The sequence below is a fragment of the Hetaerina americana genome, unplaced genomic scaffold (genome assembly GCF_022747635.1).
Source record: "Hetaerina americana unplaced genomic scaffold, ioHetAmer1.1.p SCAF_10, whole genome shotgun sequence".
NCBI classification, from domain to species: Eukaryota; Metazoa; Arthropoda; class Insecta; order Odonata; family Calopterygidae; genus Hetaerina; species Hetaerina americana.
The window spans coordinates 54,475,423-54,497,153 of NW_027286070.1; the positions used below are offsets into that span (position 1 = coordinate 54,475,423).

At 35.1% G+C, this 21,731-nt stretch overlaps 1 protein-coding gene across 1 annotated transcript in view; it reads right to left on the minus strand.

Annotated features, from left to right (window-relative positions):
• Positions 1-7,439: 7,439 nt before the first annotated feature.
• Positions 7,440-21,731, minus strand: part of Rab3-GAP (Rab3 GTPase activating protein) — a 45,355-nt gene continuing 31,063 nt past the window's right edge. The window contains exons 19-24 of the mRNA XM_071598669.1: positions 18,764-18,954; positions 17,099-17,419; positions 14,549-14,698; positions 12,735-12,857; positions 10,759-10,920; positions 7,440-7,655 (exon numbers count right to left, since the gene is read on the minus strand). Of these exons, the coding sequence (XP_071454770.1) occupies positions 7,503-7,655; positions 10,759-10,920; positions 12,735-12,857; positions 14,549-14,698; positions 17,099-17,419; positions 18,764-18,954 (1,100 nt within the window). The 3' untranslated portion in view covers positions 7,440-7,502. The remainder of the gene's footprint in view (positions 7,656-10,758; positions 10,921-12,734; positions 12,858-14,548; positions 14,699-17,098; positions 17,420-18,763; positions 18,955-21,731) is intronic.

The window sequence follows — 21,731 nt, forward strand, 5'->3', positions numbered from 1 at the left end:
GGAAGAAATGAATGAAGGAAATATTTAAGAACCAATTGAAAGAATGGCTGAAGAAATAAATAACAAAAGTGGGAAGACATGAACAAACAAGGAAATGTTGGTTTGGGTCATATGAATTCATAAAACTGTTAATAAAGACAAGCACTTGTGTATTAAATAAATAGATTCAATGCTTTGGAAACCTCTTGTTTTTTTGAGTACAAATACTTTCAACTAATATTCCTTCCCTATTCTGCCTTTTTGAACCAGATACGATCTAAGTAAGATGGAATGAATATATAAAAGAACTGCACAGTAAAGGACTTAGGCCAGCAAGGTTAGGTATGGAAAGAGAAAATGAAGTACACAAAGATAGCATAGGTCTAGGCTTACTTGACTGTGAGATAGAAGAGCATTTAGGAAAATGAAATCAAATGAAGCTGTGGGAGTAGATATAATACCTGCAAAACTACTTAAAGATTCACAAAAATATGGGATTAAGGGTTTTTATGAACAAATTCATTGCATTTCTGAGAGAGAAATTTGGCCAGAAGACCTTTGTCAGATCAGTGTTAATTTCTATTCAAAAAAGGTAAAGCCTACATCACATGAAGACTACAGAACAATTAGTTTGACTTTACCCATAGCTTAAATGGGTCTCAGGATCATCAATAAGAGGTTGTAGAACAGAGAAAATGATTACTTTGGGGATGATCAATTTGGATTCAGGAAGGGGAGAGGCACATGTGATGCCATTGTAGTAATGAGGTCACTAATACAAAGGAACATAGAATACAATCAGGATGTATTTGCCTATTTCAAAGATTTCAAAAAGGCATTTGATATAGTCAATTTGGAAAACTAATGAATGTATTGCAGAAATTAGGAGTAGGTTGGAGGGATAGGGGACTAATCCACAACTTGTAAATGTATCACACTGCTAAAGGGTAAGTGGGGGATAAAGAGTCTGGATGGGCAGGGTTAGGAAGAGGAGTGGGGTAGGGTTGTCCATTATCACCTGCACTATTCAACATAAATGTGGAGGAAATGATTAAACAGCTATGGGAAGGAATAAATTTCAGTGGGGAATTCATAAAATCAGTTAGGTTTCCTGATGCTCAAGCTTTAGTTTGTCAGTCAGCCAATGGGTTACAGGCATTGCTGAGTGAATTGGTAAATTAGTGCAATAGATATGGGATGAGATTATAGGTAAATAAAGTGAAGTTTTTTGTAGTTTTCCAGAAAAAGAAACACTGAGCTAAATGTTAAAATAGGAGGGCAAAACTAGAGCAGGAAGGACAGTTTATGTATCTCAGAAGTGTTTTGGATGAAAATCGTTGAAGTAGGATGGACATAAGAAGAAGAATCACATCAGGAAAAGTAGTTTTCACAAGGAAGAGAAAATGGATTGAAATGAATTGTCGGGAGGAACAAGGCGAAACTAGATCTTCAGACATAAGTTTAAAGAAAAGCAAACTGATGACACATTTTACATTATGAATAATCACGTGATGTTAATATTCTGTCCACTGTTTATTTTTTGGACAATGTTATTCAGTGAAAAAGGAGAAGAATTGCATTAGGCAAAGAGGTTTTCACAAGGAGGAGAGAATTGGTGACAGGGACATTGAGTAAGCATATTAAGAAAGGCTTGTTAAAACTTTGATATGGACCATAGTTATGCAGAGTGCAGAAACATGGTCATGGAAGCAGGATGATAGCTGTAGATTGGAGGCTTTTGAAATGTGGGTGTGGAGAGGGATGGAAACGGAGAAGTGGACGAAAAGGAAAATAAATGAGGAGGTACTAGGCATGGTTGGGGAAGAGAGAGCATTTTTGGGAGAAATCCAGAGGAGGCAGAAATATGGATGCAGAGTGTTTTGATTGGTGATGGAATGTTGAAGACTGTGATAGAGGATATTAGGCCAACAAGGAAGGGACTAGAATAAGATGGGGATATTGCACAGAATGGAGGAAGGGATGTATGGAGATGCAAGGTGCTTTTTAGAGGGATATGTCATGACACTGGAACTTTGCCGGGCCATAGTGCACAGGGAAGCTAAATTGAAAAGTAAAAATCTTTTATTGAGATAAGTTGCTTATTTATATTCCATTCTGAGAACTTTTCTAATTACTCTCGAGCTATCCAATTTTATTCTCTTCAACCCTCTTTCTCACTTACCATTTGCCCTTATTCCTCAACCTTCAAAATCTCCTCATCTTACAATTATCCTCTGTCAACTGTTCCTATCTTCTTCATTATTCACCAAGCGACTTCCTCTCTCTCACCAAATGCCTCTCCACTCTACGGCAAACCCACTCTCAAAAGCCTCTAAGTATTATCAAAAGATACAAAACTTAAATATAAATGGTATACAATGTTACCATACAAGACTTCCAAAAATTCCTGTAAACAGCTATTCTAAAGAAGGAGAAATGCTAAATTTTAATGAAAGCTTTAAAGGAAATTGGCAAAAACCTGAAATGAATAAAACAACATTCAAGGAAATGACAGTCATATAAGCAACCACTAAGTTTTCAATGCACAGGTCTTGCTTAATGCAAGCAATTTCATACACACAAGTGATGACTACACATAAACGTAACCAGTTTCAACATCAAAAAAGAATGTTAAATACCAATTTTTTGTCAATTGAATAACATAGAATTATAATATAATTGAAGCCAACTGAACTCAGGGACTAAGGTTGTATATATTTGCCAACATTTTCACTATTTAGATGGGAATTAGGAGATGGAAGCTCCCATAAGTAGCATGAGGAAAGGAGAAGGGGTAAAGTCTCTCAATGGGAATAATGTGCACAAGCAGAGTATTATTAATAGCAATAAGATCAGTTTCACATTTCTCTTGAGAAAATATGATTGGTGCACATTATAATTGGAAAATTGTGGTAATTGTCCAGAACCTCAGCCTATAAACATGCAGGCTGTATAACATACCTGTAAAGCTTTAAGTGAATGATAAAGGATGAGACCAATAGTTTACCTGGGCCAAAATAGAAGTAAACTAGCACTAAACCTTGTGCATCCTAAGGTTCGAGTTCCCATAACATTGAATTTTTGTGCAGAATTATCAAAATTCTATGAACTCTCTCACCTTTCTGTTCATGATGCAGAACAGAAACAAAATACTGATCACAGTAGAATACCCGAGGACCAAAGGAAGGAAAGGTTAGCATGGAACCTCTTCTTCATCATGCAAGGAAGCATTGATGTATCATAAAGATCCTTGTCATCATCTTATGCTTATGGGGTATTGAGTAAATAATCCTTTTAAAATCTATTTTAGACTAAGGTGCCAATATTTGCGGGGTTCAAAAAGTGACATTTTTTGGGATAAGATATAGTAAGAACCAACTACTACCCAATAGGAGTCTAGCCTTTCAAAAACACCAAACTACTCCATCGCGTTAACTTTGTGAATCTGCATGCTGAGTTGTCATACTTCCATGGCAGTTGTTTGTTTGATTTTCCTTTGAATTTCTATGCTGCATGGTGCCCTGAGGGTAAAAATTAAAGTGCACATGTGCTGTTCAGTATGAAATCAAAAGTTAATAATACTGAAAGGTAATTTAAAGGAACATAATTATGATTTTTGTTTATAATTTTAGTTTAGCACAGAAAAAAATGTTAAGTTTAAGTTTTCAAATATCTTCCAGTAAATCATCAAGGCAACATATCCAGACAACACCAATACCCATGAAGTGCCATGTTAATTGGTCAATAAAAGCCTCTGGTGAGAAAATAATGGCCAGGGAGTGTCAACTCTCTTCATCATTCCTCCAGCATGGTGGCAGCTTGATGACCCCATGGCTCCATATAGCTGATGAGTTTTTTTGTGGCTCCCCATTATATTGTTTAATGTTTGTCAGGAAATCAAATTGCAAACCCAAAAGGTTACAGACTCTTTTTTAAGTATTTAAAAAAGAATATTACTGGAATCATTTTTAACAAATTGTTATTAACGAGAAAAATAAAAAATACAATAAATGAGTGTAACTCTGAGGAGGCATGATTTGCATTCAATATTGAGGAAACTAGTGGCAGCAGGATGCTTGCATTATCTTTGCTCCATAACCAAGTCCATTTTATCTTCAGTGCTTGATAGCTACTAAATTATTGCTAGGTGTGAATGATAAGAGTAGTAAGAAGAAAAAAAACAAGGCATAAAATCTTTAAATTATACCAAAGATTGTGTTATGTTGGCAGCACTGTGAGATCATGACACATTATTTTGCCACAATATCTTATTTTTATTTAGCACCTTTAAGGAACCTGTACTGTGAAATTTAGTCACCACTTGTAACTATATTGTAAATACTCCCTTACTCCCATAGCTTTGGATGCTTTCCAATCAATCCGTGCTCATTAGTACACATCATGATATGCACATGGAAACACATAAGGACTTTAGAGCAAATTGGAACAATCTGCATTGAAGTGTTTCCAATAGTGGTGGCAATATTAATTGAGATAGAAAAAAGAACAAGGAATGTACTGTGAAACTACTATAAGCTTCCAAATCTCTGAAGGAAATACATAGGGACATGGTACTTACAAGAATGTCAAATTAAAGGATTAAAAAGAACTTTCTTCACTGATTGAATAACCTGCAAATACTTAATTAATTTTAGAAAAGTATTCATATTTGTTCATCAGACATTTTATTCGTGAAAGTAATCAGTTAAAACGTAATGAAAGCATTGACTTTATAATTCCACATACTTTGTGTATTCAATTGTTTCTGGTTCAACTTTGTGGAAGCTCATGTTCTTTAAATGAAGAACACAATGTATTTTCCAACTTTTCTTTATTTTTGTACCACTAGTTTCAACGCTTAGGCGTCATCATCAGGTACAAATTAGTCAAGTTGCGGTCCATTTACATACCATTCATGAGGGGGAAGGGGTGGATGAGAGAGAGGGGGGAAGGAGAAGTGGGGAGGGAGGGAAAGAGGTGGGGTTGTGATTGGCATTGATGGGAAGGAGGAGAGGGGTGTTAAGCATCAGGAAAGGTGATTGGTGGGTTTGCGGGTAGTTAGGTCTTTCCGTGAAGGAAAGGGATGCTTCCAGGATTGGGTAGAGGTATTCAAACAATTAATCGTTAACCAAATGACCCTTTTTCAAATTCTTTCTGATTTCCAGCTCTTCCCACTTGACCATCTTCCTTCCTTGGTCCATTTGGTTATCAGTTCTGGGTAGAAATCGCTCCCATGCTTTTCTTCCCACAGATGCTTGGCAAAGTGAGATTGTGTGAGGTTAGAATTTCTAAAACAGCATGTATGTTCCCGTGTTATTAAATCATCTCCCCACCATGACAAAAAGTTTGAAAAGCTAACTTTCTATGAGGAGTGAATAAGATTTCAGAAGACTAATAAGGGTAAAATTCCTTGCTGAAGGCGAAACTTTTATTTTTAGCTTCCTAGGAGGAGGAAGAGGGAGATAACCAGTATTCTTTCCCTTGCAGGATATACTCTTATGTGAGAGATGGGTTCATGTTAACAACTTATTGGCGTGTGTGCATATGCATAATGGCAAGGGGTTCCAAAGTAATTTAAGCATGATGCACATCATCGTTTATAAGTTAATCGGTGTGCACAAATGCAAAACTATTGATATAATTTATGGAGTTTGTTACACTAAAGGCAGTAGTTTGTTACTTACATTTGTTTGTTTTAGATAGCCTACAGGGGAGTAGATTTATCCAAAGCCAGCCAGATAGTACATTGAATATCTACTGAGCTAAGCTACCTAACAGCTTACCAACAATTTTCCAACACTGAGTCACTTCCAATTATATCTGATGGATATTGTCTCCATATCGTCCTTATAAATGATCATTATGCATTTAGTTAAATGGATGAATTCCATTTTTAATGAAAATATCAAATGTACAGAGAGAAGTCAATTAGCAGAAAATGAGAATAAATTTGAGGCATTAAGAGACCTTGATCCCTATCAAAGAACTCGTTGAAAATTGTGGAGATAACTGAAACGGGTAATTTATTATTGTTCAAGCAGCAGTAGATGCAAAACACACACTATGTTTTTATTTAATAAAAAATATGTATCAATATAGTTAGGCATGTGGCAGGATCATTCCCTGATTCTCAAGTTCTGAGAAGGATGGAGATCTTCAAATTCAGGTAAGAATATAACATAAAGAATTTTTTCCTGATTGATTGGATTTAAAATAGAAGAAACAACTCAGTCCTCCGCCTCCAGGCCTTGGCACTCTTTCTCCACAGATATCACAATCCAATTTCCTACATTAATTTTACATGGTACTTAGCTTTTAGTCTCAAATTAATTGAAATTTTACCCAGTGAAATGATAGCCAAAATAGTTTTCACCTGCTGTGTTCCACAATCAATGTTTAAAGGGAAGAGGAAATGGAGACCTTAGCACAGTGAAGGTGATAAAATAGATCATGGGAATTAATGGAATGGCAGCTACAGGAATAACTATTAATAATAATAATGGCAGCTTTCCTGTACAGGAATAACATCATGAATAAGAGGGCTAATTAAAGTAAGGACTGGAATATAGTAAACAGAATTACATTAACTTTCTGAAGTTAATGAGGACTTCATAAATATTTTTTTCTTCAAATGTTTCCATTTTCTCCCCTGCCTGAAGGTATATGTTTCTTTATTATTGTGTCCCATAACCTTTACAAGGCATAATTTGATCCATACCTATTAAGGCTGGATGGCAACAACATTCAATTTTAATGTGCTATGTAGAGGCTGAACTTATAGAATTTGCTTCCTTAGAATATATATTGTTTCTTGAAAACTAATCATTGCTTTCCAAGTTAAGAATTGCTTATTTATATTACCATATGAGTTATAGGTATCAAAAGATTGTAGTTTAAAATTATTGCTTGAAATGATAAAAGTTAAAAGTAAATGTCACCAAACTCATTACTTTTTTTTTAAATTAACTTCCACAAGAACTTTGTGTTGAACTTTTAAGAAACGTTGAATGTTCTCCTCACACAAAACAATGTAGAATTATTATTATAATTGGTTATCTATCAATTAAGGTAAGTATTGAATGGACACAAGCAACCAACCAAGTTTTAAGTACAGCGACATAGCCCTTGTCTCTCTCAACAAAACATAGGGTAGAATATTATGTAATTAATATTTTCGCATGACAAATAATTTATTATGTAAAACTATCCAAATAATAATTTAAGGTTTAAATAAGTAATGAAAATGGTGAAATTGAACAAAAGTCATATTTGACACAATAAAGAATGCACCAAATTTGATGGCTGAGTGACGATGGGCCCTATTCTGCACTACCCACACTATCACAGATTCATGAATGGAAAGCACCCTTGGTCATCGAAAGGGTGAGTTTTCAGATGCTTTGTATATCTTTCAGAAAATTATAAAAAATAACAACGTCAAAAACTATAAGATATTTTTATAAGATTAAATTACATTTTTTCACCTTACAACTTGGAATATTTATAAATATAATAAAATACAGCTATGATAGATGATCCAGGGTTTTAACAGCATCAAGAATATTAATGGCCTCAGAATAGAGGTTGCTTTCTTCATCTAGATATGCAACAAGAATGCTTAGAAGTTGCTCAGTGGCACGTATTGGAGCATCCTTGCAGACAAGGTGATTGGTATTCTGTAAAAATAAGATGAAGGCATTGGTAATCGCTTGGTAATGGGTGAAATCAGTGATAATATAATTTTGCTTTTCCTTCATTCTCAGCCCTTAAACATTACGAGCAATCACACTCAATACTTTGATGTTGTGAAGTCTTTAAACAAAGTTTTAAGTACCAAGAACATGGAGCACAGCGAATATTGCTTGAAATCAATGGAATTACTAACAAATAAAATGTTACCCTTAAAAAATCATAAAAACTATAAAAGCTTACATTAGAATGAATAGCTCATAAATGTTAAATCCATATGTAAACTATTATTAAACTACCCTATTAAACTATTATTATATCTAAACTCCCCTTAGAACTAATGATAACATTACCTCATTCTACCATACTTACTTAGCATTATTTGTAATATAGATATTATTACATACTTTGTATCACTACAAGCCACCTTTAGAAACCAGGGTATTTACTTTCTAACTATCAACGAATTCCTTGAGCTCTCCAGATTTTCCAAAAGATATTTCTAGCATTCCCAGATGTTCCACGACCCCAAACATGTTTGTTAGGGTAAATATTGTCCATTGTTAAATTTCAGTCTCATTTGTCATTAATAACAATGAATAGCAGGTAGTTTCATTGTGATATTCAGCACATAACATAATATTGTACTGCATACGCGAGAAGAATCGAGTTATTTCATTAACTTGATCATTGCAAGTTACTAACAATTGACCCTTCCCAAGAGAATTTCCTGGAAAATTAAACCTAAATTCTGAAACAAGTGCGAAGTATGGCATCACAAAAATCACATTCCTGAACAAAACTATCAACAGTTGCAACGTCATGTTTTAGAAGCATTAAAAATTTATCTTTCTCACCGATCGACAGTAAGCTTGAAAGCGCAAGAAAATGAATCTTGACAATAACACAGGCAAAGAACAAAATAAAACATTTTCAATAAGTAACAAAAATCACATACACACAGGTATCAAAGCAAAAATGACAAAGGTAATTAGAAATGGTTTGAGGATGAACTATAAATTATCAGAGGCTTTGGTAATAAGGCCATTTTTTTCACATAGAGCACTTAAAAATGCCTCAATTTGCATAATCTCAAAGAAGTTTCTCTCAATGGTGAGTGAGGTAACAGCTCCAAAGATGAACAGAGATGCTTAGGGTAAAATTAATGAATCAATTGAAAATACCTCAAATCCATATGCAAGGAACTGGTCTTATTTTGATGCGCTACACAGTAATTTCTCCCGGACAATATCCAATTCTTTATGTATTCAGCAAACTTCATTGAGTTTTCTATATTTTCCCAGTTTTCCAGGAGAGTGAATACCCTGTGAAATCTACTAACCTGCACTGTCCCACAACATGGTATAAATTGTTTTCATCATTTTTTCAGATTATTTGTAATTATCTCCAGTTTAAGTGAACATCGCCATTCATCGCAATCGCCCTTGCCTTATTTTTTCTCTTATTAAAATTTCCATTTAAGCTTTACACTCTACATTAATAGCAAGCTGTGTGATTTTGTTAGATCTTCCTGAGAAACCAAAGGTGGCACAGGGAAAGGATCTGGACTCCCTTATCACTCTGTTATGCCCTCAGCTATCAAATCAGTCTTATGGCGATTATTGTGATTTATTTTCAGGTAATCATCACCAAATTCCAAAGAAACTGCGGGAGATGCCGCAACAGTAACTTTTAACGGAGTCATCTGCTAATGTGCATTTCAATGCAACAATTTCAGAGCGTAAAAATCATTCGCCTTGACTGGGACTCGAACCCAGATCCCTCAATATCCGGTCGAGTGCTTTAGCCACTTAAGCTACCGAGGCGTCCTCTTAAACTCTGAAATTTTGGGGCTTTTAAAGGAACTAAAGGAATTGTTGCATTGAAATGCACATTAGCGGATGACTCCGTTAAAAGTTACTGTTGCGGCATCTCCCGCAGTTTCTTTGGAATTTGTCAAAGGGAAAACACCATACGTGTTTAAAGTTGGCTTTAACCTCGTGGACAGTGGCGCCTCGCGCACGACTACGAATGCATGTGACATTGTATGTACGGTATTTCGTCATAACATCTAGTTCCTTTAAAAGCCCCAAAATTTCAGAGTTTAAGAGGACGCCTCGGTAGCTTAAGTGGCTAAAGCACTCGACCGGATATTGAGGGATCTGGGTTCGAGTCCCAGTCAAGGCGAATGATTTTTACGCTCTGAAATTGTTGCATTGAATCATCACCAAGTTAAATGTTATGTAAAAATGGATTAATAAGTGCACTTCACTTTTCCTTTAATTTCATCCTGCACATCACATTGAGGATTCAGTATTTTGAGGTATAGTGGTTGGATAGAGAGTGCTTCTCAGTATGTCCTGCATATTTGTAAGAGGAAATGGAGGGTTAAAGCACAGCCTAATCTATTCCTGTAATCCTTTCTCATAACAATACAGCCCATCCATACTTCCCAAAGGAATTCGCCATTACATATTTATTAAGAAATTATGCACATTAAAAAATGGCAGGTTTGCCCTCAGAAAAATCAACATGGAAATAATCTTATTTTTAGTTAACTTTTGCGGCTCATTTTACTTGATCAAAAATCCTTTTTATAATTCCATGATGTTCCAACTTAAAATCCCACAGACTTAGATAGTTTAGTTCACTGACACCATATTAATGTAAATGAAAAAGAATACATTTATTATTGGAATAAATAAATAGCCCTCCAGTTCAGAAATTAAATCATTAAACATGATTAAGAGTAATGAATACAGCATTTGCCTTGTTCTCCTTAGACTCATTGACACCCAATGAAAATGCAGTAGCATACAATGAGAACAACTGTTGGCGCTCAGACTAATAGAAATACACAAGTAACAATTCTAGTCACAAGCTTCAAGTTATGGCCATTGCATTACCGAAGTAAGCATATCTGAAGTAAATATTGCAACCTAATGCTAGGACGATATTTTATAAATTGGGCAGAATACTGAGGAATGTGGCTGATCGCACTGCAACAAATGCTTTCAGTCACAATTATTGGGCTGTCTATACATGTTTAACAAAAACATCTATTGCAAACTATTAAGTTAGTGGAAATACCTGGTCATTGAATTTTGCTAATGATGCAGGGCTGAATGATGCCATCACTTGAGAGCGCTGATCACCATTTCCACAATGATCAATGTAATGCTTTAGGCGTTGAAGAACAATGACTAAAAGTTGAGATGCAAGACTCTCCTTATCCCCAACCACTGATGTCAACTACAATATAAGATAAAGCACAGTTAATTATAATCTACCTAAATGAAACTATACAAAATAAGCATTATTTTTCCTTATTTCATTCATGGTGAAGGTAATTCCTTTTGATAGCATGCTTCAATTTTCCCAAAATGGCATTTAACTCTGAGAGAAACTGACTGAAGTAACCAGATACCACTTTAATTTGATATGCCTAGTGCATTCACAGTGACAAAGAAATGGAATACAGCCGGTGAAAATGCTATTAGCTGGAGTAAAAAAAGCCTGACAGTGTGTCTATACTTTACTGCCAAAGGCTCAAAATTGCCATAGACATTGTGTACAAATGTAAAAGTACACCCATGGGTGAGAATTTTTGTCTAGGAGCAATTATTAGAGCAAATTAGAAAGGGTAGGGGAAAAGTGAAATGGTAGTTTAATGGCTGAAACTGACATTGTTCAACTGGCCAGAGCATACACTCCAATGAAAGTCACTGATTGTTCTGGATTTTGGGAAAACCACTGTAGCTGTAAATGATGCATTGGAAGAAGTAGATAATGACTGCATGAAGCCTCAGCTGCAAACTTCAAGTATGCATGTTAATCCATGATTTCACAGTATTTATACATAATAGATGGCAATAAAAAAATCTACAGGCATTAGATTTTTAAAAATGATGCCATACCTTATGTTGTACAGCTGAAGTGATTGATTGTGGAATTTCTACGACTGACGATACGTCTGTTATTTCTTTAAAAATATTTACTTTTTGTTTGGGAAAATAATTGAGTGAAGTAGTTGCCAGATTTAATATAGCACTATTTATGAAAAACCAAATATTTATCACATGATTACTAGCTTCTCTTCCCCTAATCTCATGTTACTAGACATGGTCAATTATTAAACAAATGTGAATGTACTTAAATGGAAAAGATTGGTTTATTAATAAGACTTTCAAAAACATACAATTGAAAAGGTTTTAGGCTGATTAGTTGGCAATTGAAGAGTGGGATTGACACCTCCTGAATACAATAAGGGGGCCACTGTATGTCAATCAGTGCATTGGATTTTAATTGCATAAAAAGGATTCAAATAAGAGTACAAGGTAAATTTGATTAATGAGTCCTGTATTCTTAATTATTTGGATTCCAATCAGTACTATGAACTATGGGTCGATGAAATTTTAAGCACACAGATACTTTTACAAAGCACATTTTATTGCATGTTTATTCTAATAAATACAAAACCACTGAAGTGTTATACTCAAGAAATGAGAAATTCTATTTGAAAAAATAAATACTCTGGAGAGTCGTCATTTCTGGGATAAGGATTTTACCCTTAAAGGCTGAGAAGAGCAGACTCATTGAACTGCATAAATTTAACCAATGCATGTTCACTCAATACTAAATTGTTTCTTATGCTTACTATCTAGTGATTTCACTTCATGAGCAATTGTCACTTTGGCATACTGTGACTTTAGTGACTTAGTGACTTTGGGGTTGGCAGATATATAATAAGCATAAAGAATACATAAATATCATTAAGTCATCCATTAATGGCAGAGAGTTCACCTATAAGTTTTAATTCTCGATAATAATGCTCAGATTGAGAATTAATTTATGTAGCAAATGATTTAGATGTGATGATCTACAAGCACACTGATGAAGATGAAGTCATCTTCTGACAATAACTGAGTAGAGATGAAATTTAAAAAAAAATGATTACTGCTAAAAGTGGGAAATATCAAAACATACCGAATACCACTACTGTGAACACTTTATTGTTTACAGAATGGTGGTTACAGGATAGATGGTCTTTTAAAAATATATTTTACCTCCTCTGCTTCCTGATCATGTCCACATGAATACAGTTCACACACTAGATGGCGATAGATGTCATCCTTTGGCAGTCGAAATGTTTTGGCTGTTAGAAGGGCTAGGCTGATTAATTCCTTTGACTGAAAAATTTCAAGTAACTAATTATTCATAATTTCAATTTATGTTATCAGAATAACTCTTTCATGTATTAAAACGAGGATCAAGTTCAGATGCCATTTGATTACATAAATATAATAATTTCTGATAAATATATCTCTATGCATTCATAAAGATAAGCAATGCATCAAAATATATATTTCGCACATGGCTCATAGTTATGAATCGATTTCTGTAAATGTGTATGGCAAAAGCAAAATATTACCGGCTCAATGCAACCGTTAAAAGCTACTGTTGCGGCTTCTCCCGCAGTTTCTTGGAAATTACTGGTTCAACTATGTACATTTACAATGTATAGTGAGCTTCTGAAATAACAGGTCAAAGTAATTTCAAGAGATTTTTCCTTGCTGTTAAAACATTGGCAAATATAAGAGACTTTTAGAGTAACACAGGGTTATCGCACATCACCCATCTAACTTCACTCGTTTCAAGAATTTCACTCTGTTTTTAACAACATCTCATTTCATATTATCAATCTTTCCCGTCCTGTTCACAGTTAGTGTTTAGTTTTGTCTTTAAGACTCCAGTTCAAATCGTTAAAGTTAATTTAGAAACTTAAACATTGACATCTGATATCCATAACTATGCCATTAGAGGTAATACATACTTATATACTAAATAGTGTAGACTGACTTCAACTTTTAACCCATTTTATAATGTAAAGATTTTTTGTATAACCAGTTGCCAACACAACTGAAATCTGACTGCATCCAGAAGTTCAAGAATAGGGTATACAGGCTGCGGCACTTCAATCTGGACAAACTTCAATTTGAATTTCCCCCATAATGTAGTTCAACTGGAGGTCGTGATTGGTGTTCTGGAAAGCTATAGGCATCTAGTAAACAGTCATAACCTCAAAATGGCTGAGATGTTACGTGCAAGTGCAAATTACAATCAAAGAGTCGCTGTTACCCAAAATGTTTGAACTGGGCATTATATTTTGAAATTGTTCGATTCTTCGGGTACCCCAGATCAACTGTTTATAATATTGTGGCTAAGTACAAGTATAATGCTTTGGAGAAGTCTGGGGAAGCTTTCGCTAACCCGGCAAGGAGACCTCATTTGAGGAAACACGTGTTTGCCTGGATTTAAGCAACGCACCCCGTATACCTGGTAACATGCAGACCTGCTTTACTTGATTGATGTGAATCTTTAAACAACATCTCATTCAATAACCTAACTCAACAAAAATCCTCAAGGATTTATGTTGAGTTAGTTTATATATCGTACTAGTTGCATATTTATGAAGAGATGGTCACTTGTAGCCTTTAGCATGCAAGCCATTTGTTTGGCTCTCCTACCTTTGGGATATTTCTACTCCCTGGGGTAGGGGATGTCACATCCTCATCTTTCAACTGAGGCGAATTTTTATACCAACATTCACACAGACCCCTTCCTTGTCAGTCACATTACCAACATTATTCAAATATGTGTTTCCCAAACCATGAGGTAAGAGAAGATGGTGTGTGTGTCCTGCCCTTATTGAGTGTGGGGACATAACTGGCATTTATGATATTCTCTCATACTTGAATGTAGAAAAGGAAGTGAGTCCCTATAAGGCCTGTTACCCCCAAAAAAATCCGCCAAATTTGGCTTCAACACAACCACATTTGTATATTAAATACATAAGTAATACAATAAGGATTACTCTTACCAAATTTGCAGAGAAATCCACAGAGCGGCATATGGCTGATATTGACCGTGTAACAAATATCATGCGAGGCCTGATTAGCATGGGACCCATGGAATCAGTTCTACTCCTTTGGCGTTCTCCATCTGGCAGTGAAAGCAGTATGGCTCGTTCCTGAAAAACAATTCACAATGCCAAATAAAAGATAGAGGCATCTATGCTTGGTTATGTAGCAGAAGATTATTTATTCAAAATGTTGAATTGTGACAAAATATTAATAAATGATTGCCTTGATGTTGGGCCATTTGTAAGAATTGGCAAAAAATTACACCATACATTAACCCTCACAAAAATGTCTGCATTTCAAAAACCACTTCCCCATATGATTAGCATTCTGAAAAATTCCTTTTGAGGGTCATGTTAGGTTATTTCATATAATGAATTTCTCTGGATGAAGATTATCTATAAATATACAATATATGTCTATATATATAAATATAAAATATTAGAAATTTTTCAGAAGTAAATCACATGGGGAAGCAGATTGTTTTTAAATTCAGGTATTGTTATGATTTCAATGAAATGAAGATATTTTGATCATTACAATGGCTAGTGAAGTACATAAACTGAGGAGTGTCAAGAGTTAAATAAAATAAACATGTTGAACGAACTGAACTAATTAGTTTATATTATTTATTATCAACTTAATTTTTAGAACCAAACTAAATAATTTAAGTGACTGCCCACAACTTAAATTTAGACTGGTTAGGAGTTACCTCAAAAATAGCACAAAGGGGAAATCATCTGCTTATTAAAAATGGCTAGTTACCAGAAGGTAATTTCAAAAGTTCTCGAAATAAATTAGAAATAAACTAATTACCTAAATAAAAGTTTTTTTTTACTTTTCAATATAGGCTCCTGGTACACTAATGCACTTGGTCAAGCGATGTTCTAATGTCTTGATCCAAACTCCAAAATTAGATTCCTTCAGGCCAGCAAAACACCCTTCTACTTCAACTGTCAGTTCTTGGTTTGAAAAGAATCTCAATCGACCAAGGGAAATTTTGAGCTTGGGGAAGAGATGGAAAGCTGATTGAGCCAAATTAAGCGAATTAGGCTGGGGTGGCAACAATTTGTATCTTAGTTTGCCAATTTTTGCCATGGCAATGACACTTGTGTGTGGGCATGCATTGTCTTGATGAAAGATATCTTCCTACCTTGCTAAAACTGGCCTTTTTCATGTATCTTCTGGTGTAGTTGGTCCAGGAGATTACTGTAGCATTGTCCAGTAATTGTTTGATCAGTAGAAACATAATCTATCAGCATGATCCCTTTTGCATCCCAGAAAACTGAAGCCATCACCTTTCCAGCCAACCGTATAGCCTTTGCTTTCTTTGGCAGAGGTACATCCAACATATTGCCACAGCTTTGACTGCTATTTTGTCTCTGGGGTATAGTAGTGGACCCAAGTTTCAGAGCTGTGGTCACAAACTGGCACAGAAAATCTTGTTGGTACTATTAAAACGGGTGAAATATTTTTTAGAAATATCTGATTGGTTTCGGTAGGTGATTCTTCATCAAGAGTCATGGCACCCATCTAGGAGATAATTTTCTCATATCCAATTCCACCATTAAAATTTGATATGCTCTTTTAGATGACATCCCTATGGTTTCAGTGATTTCCTGCACTTTCAGTCGGTGATCATCCATGACCATTTTATGCATTTTTTCAATAAAATCTGGGGTAGTGGCACATTTTGGCCGACCACTACATGGATCATCATCTAAGCTGTCCCAACCAAACTCTAACACGTTTGTCCACCAGGTAACAGTTGAATATGAAAGAGCAGAGTCCCCCAGAGTTCTGAAAGTCAGCATGAATTTCCTTTACTTTCATTCCTTTCTTTACAAAGTATTTAATCACTGCTTGAATCTCAATTTTTTCTATCTTCACAAATCAGTGCACAGGAGCAACTACAGAGAGGCATTGGTACCACAGATCTCTTACCAGAGCACTGTGTGTTTACTCATAAAGGATTACTTATAACAATGCAAAAAACTTGATGTGCTAGCCTTGACATCTAGTGGTTATTCCAAGAACCTTTCAAACTACCCTTATAAATGAAAGGGATTATTTAAATTGATCTATAAGGGGAATTTTGTTGAAATTTGCTCTTGATCTCAATACGGTGAAATGTTGACAGAAAAATTTTATATAAAAACATGTTAATTCAAAATTGAAGACATCAAAAAAATTGGACTTCGAAAAATCTGGGTTAACAATACATGAAATTTCAAATAATTTCTTACAATTCCTTATTTATCAGGGGAAACTGCAATGCAATTTCATCAACCTGTACAATGAAAAATGACCTGGCAAGTTTGTAATTAATTTTTTATTAAATATTTGAGAAGAAAATACTAACAACTTGGCAATTTACGGATAAAAATATGAAACCAAATGCCTTAAGGTAGACATAAATTGATGAAAAGTACCAACTGGTTGCTTATACTACTCCAAAGTGGCACAGTAGACCACTAGACAATGCAACCTCACATCTTTCAACAACTAACCTTATCATTAAACAATTGGGAAATTGGTTGTGTGAGGCTTGTGGGTCCTTTCGGATGAACTCGAGCCAAGAGGCAGACCGAAAGTGACAGCTGGTAGAATAAAGTCAAGCGGCAAGGTGGACTGCTAAGTGATGGAGGCAACACAGGTTGGACCATTGCTAGCTCCACCAGAGGTGGTCCATTAGAAAGCTGCTGTGATGATTGCTCCTGTTCCATCTTCTCTTTGGGAGAGGCCCATGATTCCTGATGCCAATGATTTCCTCCAATATCCTCTAACTCTTCCACTTCTTCATTTTCTTCATCCTCCAAGTCATCGGCCAACTGAAGACAAAGATAAACATTTACAAAATAATCATCAGAATCATTATGTGACACGCAAAATCCTTAAGTTAGATTCAATACATAGTTGGCTAATTACATTAAGACCTCAATTTGACCTGCCCTGATTAGATGCAGCAGTCCCAAAGTTCATCATGACTTTTTCCATAACCATTTCATTTAATACTGTCATAACCATGGAGGAAAGTATCAAATTATAATTTCAAAAATAAAACAGTAGCACATTAAGGAAATTTCAACAGAAAAAGGCCAGTTAATGTACATCTTGAGCGGCTAATTTTCTACTTTCTGACTCCCTTGCATTATTTAATTCATTGTTCATCTATTCTAACCATGACCTTAAATAAACATTATTATAATTTTCTTTCTTTTTCAGCTCAAACAGCGAGTGCAGTACGAGTAAAAAATATAAAACACACACAAACATAGACAAAATATTTTGGTATAAGGTGCTTGTCCTTTGTTGAGATGCCTACTCTATGGATGCAAATAAAAAAAATCAAGCTGATTCATGGCCAATACAATTTCCAACCATATATTTTTTTACTTTTAAGATAAATGCATTACTAAAATATGTGAACTGCTTTATGTTAACAAAAAATAAATTGCAACAATAAATAAAACTAGAAAAAACATTTTAGATGAAACAGTTGAGAGAACAAACTTTCAGGAAGATTGCAATATCTGCAGTTGAAATAAAATGGGGACTCAAGAAATTGATCATAAGCCATACATATTATGTACTGTGAAAACTAGGAGTCAGCAATCCTAATACTGTTGTCATATGCAATGTGACCTTGATATATGTTACCGTGCGTACCAGACTTAAATTATCAACTACAGAATTATTACTATTAAAATAATATTTGATGGAACTGTGAGCCCAAAACATTCTTCCACTTGACATGATATTGCGGCATGAGGTTAGGGCTTGCCCTGGAGCTTAGTCCTAAAAGGTTTTGTGAAATAATTCCACAGATTTCCTTAATTACAAACCAATGAAATAAAGAGTTAGCTAAATATTCATTAAGTCCATAAATTTGACTAGAAAATGCCAAAGGCAATCTCCAAAAAAATGTTATAAGATAAGTGATATGCACCAAATTAATAAACACAGGAGAATAGGAGGATGCATCAATAGGAGCTAATAGAAGAGTATTGAAATACAAGCCATGGGTATCCAGTTCAATTTAGCATCAAAGAAATTTAGAGATTGTGAAAAAATCTCTTAATTTCTCAATCAAACCTCTCAATTTCTTCTGATACGACTAAGTGATGACAGTAAGGAGGGTCTAGTAAATTGAAACAAACAATCTTTTGCCTCACCTCTTGTATTAATTCTAGGAACTTGTGCACATTGACAAATAAGTCTTGAAGCATGACAAATGATGGCAACCCAACTTCATCCAAAATCACTTTTTCAGGAATGGCATCTACATGAGGGTAGCACTCCAGAAGCTGCACAGCAGCCCTTAAGCGATGCTCCAGATGAACAGCCCACATGAGCCCACAGACTCCTGGAATTGATGATGGGTGCACAGAATGAAGAATATTCCTGGATTTTATCATTTACAATCAAATAAATACAGAGGAATGAAAATATACTAAAATATAAACAATGTATTAGTAATATCACACGTGTGACCCTAAAATGGATCATATATTACTTGAATGATGGACAGCAAGTTGCCAGCTATTCCAATATAAGCACAGGCATGTCATTAACAGCTAATTTTGGTCCTCTGAAAACAAACTCTGCTGCTCCACAAGGTTCTATTCTTGGATTCCATCAGTTTCTCATATTTATCAATGACCTCACAGATAAACTGTCTGAGTGAAAACTGTACTTTAAGCTTATAATACTGAGGCAATAAAGTTAATAACAAAAAAATTTGATCAACAACACTAACTCAACAGTCAATAAAATGCACCTATGATGTACAAATTATTCTACAGCATGAAACCATGAAGTGCAAAACCTTACAGGAAATGAGGCAAAACAGTACTTCCTCAATTTCATTATAAGAATTCCAAGCAAACCCATCAAGAATTTAATGGTGACTGTCACATAAAAACTAAAAGATGAGGCAAAAATTGGATTTACTATTCTCAAGAGATCCAGATTTTTAAGTCTGAGTTTAAATCAACCATATGGTGACTCAGCAATTTTCTTCCCAGGGGAGCCAAACATTTAAAAGCCTGAATATAGCCACCATTCAAGTTGCATAAGCATAATGCCTAAAAAGTTTTTACATGAACCAAGAACTTTCATGTCTTCTTTATCATTTATCAGTACTCTCACACAGTTTTTTAGGGCAGGATTTTCATAGCCCAAATGCAATGCATAGCATTCAAAGGTCGAAATGACACTGTACCTTCATGGATTTCACTACTATGATTAAATAAAAACTTGCCTAACCACATGCATGACAATTCTACAAGAGTAATCCCCAAAGTACCCAACCCCACAAAGAAAACACAAAAATTTTAGATAAAAATTTATTTATTTTTCAACATAATTTCCTTTCAGCTCTGAATACTTTTTCCAGCAATGTTCAATAAGTTCAATACCCTTTTTATTATAAGAACTGTCTGGCTCCTCAAAATAGCCATTAACTACTAACGTCACTTCCTCACGGTTGGAAAATCTTTGACCAACGAGCAATTTTTTTCAAGTTTGCGAACAGAAAATAACCCAAGGGGGCTAAATTTGGCATATAGGGTGCATGAAATAGGAATTAAAACTTTAATTCATTGGAATAATAGATTTGTGAGCTGGTGCTGGTGCTGGAGCTCTTTCTTCTTAGCCTCAAGCTTGCGAACAGAAAATAACCCGAGGGGGCTAAATCTAGTGAATAGGGTGCATGAGGTAGCATTTCAAACTTTAATTCATGAATTTTGGCCATTGCAATATTGAATTTATGAGCTAGTGCATTGTCTTGATGAAAAAAACTTTCTTTTAAGCCAATTGTGGCTGCTTTTGCTTGATTTCTTCACTCAAACATTGAACTAAGTTTGCATAGTACTTCCTGGGGATAGTTTTTCCTTTTTCAAGATAGTCAATGAAAATTATCCCATGCGCATCCCAAAAAACTGATGCCATGGCCTTGCCTGCTGATGAAACGGACTTTGCCTTCTTCGGAGGCAGTTCTCCCTTTAGAATCCATTGTTTTGATTGCTCTTTTGTCTCGGGAGTGAAGTAATGGACCCATGTTTAATCCATGGTTAAGAAAACTGTGCAAAAATCCTGCTTTGCTGCTGTGAAACTTTGCTAAACACTCAATTTAAACATCTTCACGACACTGGTTTTGGTCGAGTGTGAGCAAATGCGGCACCCATCTTGCACACAGCTTTCTCATGTCCAAATTTTCAGTTACTGTGCCATGCCCCGCACTTTTTGAAATACCTACTATGTCTGCTAGCTCGCAACACTCTCAGTCATTCAGTATCACTTTGCGGATTTCCTTCACTGTTTCTGGAGTTGTCACCTCATTTGGTCAACCAATGCGATGCTCGTCTTGACAGCTCATAAGACCTAGTTTAAACTCTGCCATCAAATATTTTACATTTGTAAACAAAGGAGCAGATTCACCCAGAGTAGAATCCTGGTCAGCTTTTATATTGGTTGGGCTGAGGCCTTTCAAATAAAAGTATTGTATCACATAACAATGACCAATTTTCTCCATTTTCACTAATTCACAGAAAATGTTCACTATTGATGGCTGCCAAACAAATACTAAACAACGAAGCATCTTCAAACTTGAAACATATGCTTTATAGATAGCATACTCTCTAATACATTGATATTTTTCAAACAACTACTGCCATCTCTAGGTCAGGCCGGGTACTTCTGGGCCTTCTCATGTAATGAATTAATTGGGCTACTTTATGATGATCATTAAATATTTTATGATAAGATCTCAATTGAGATTTTTACATTTCAAACTGCTTATATTAAAGGCGACCAGTTTTATTTCTTAGAGCCTTCTATTTTGAAGCATTAGCAAAGTGAACCAGGGTAGCAATGCCTCCAATTTAAAGATACACAAATAAAGAGGTATCTAATTATTATTAAGATGCACATGACCTTGAGCATCCATGTAGGTAGAGTTCACACAACCTCTGCACACTTGATATTTTGAAGTAACAAACACCTAGACTTAATGACTGAAGATTAAGATTCAAGAGATCAAGGGCTAATCACACTAATTTTCTGGAAATACCTTAATATATTGGGAACACTCTTTTTCACTATCACAAAAACTAACTCAATTACACAAGTTTCCTACTATTG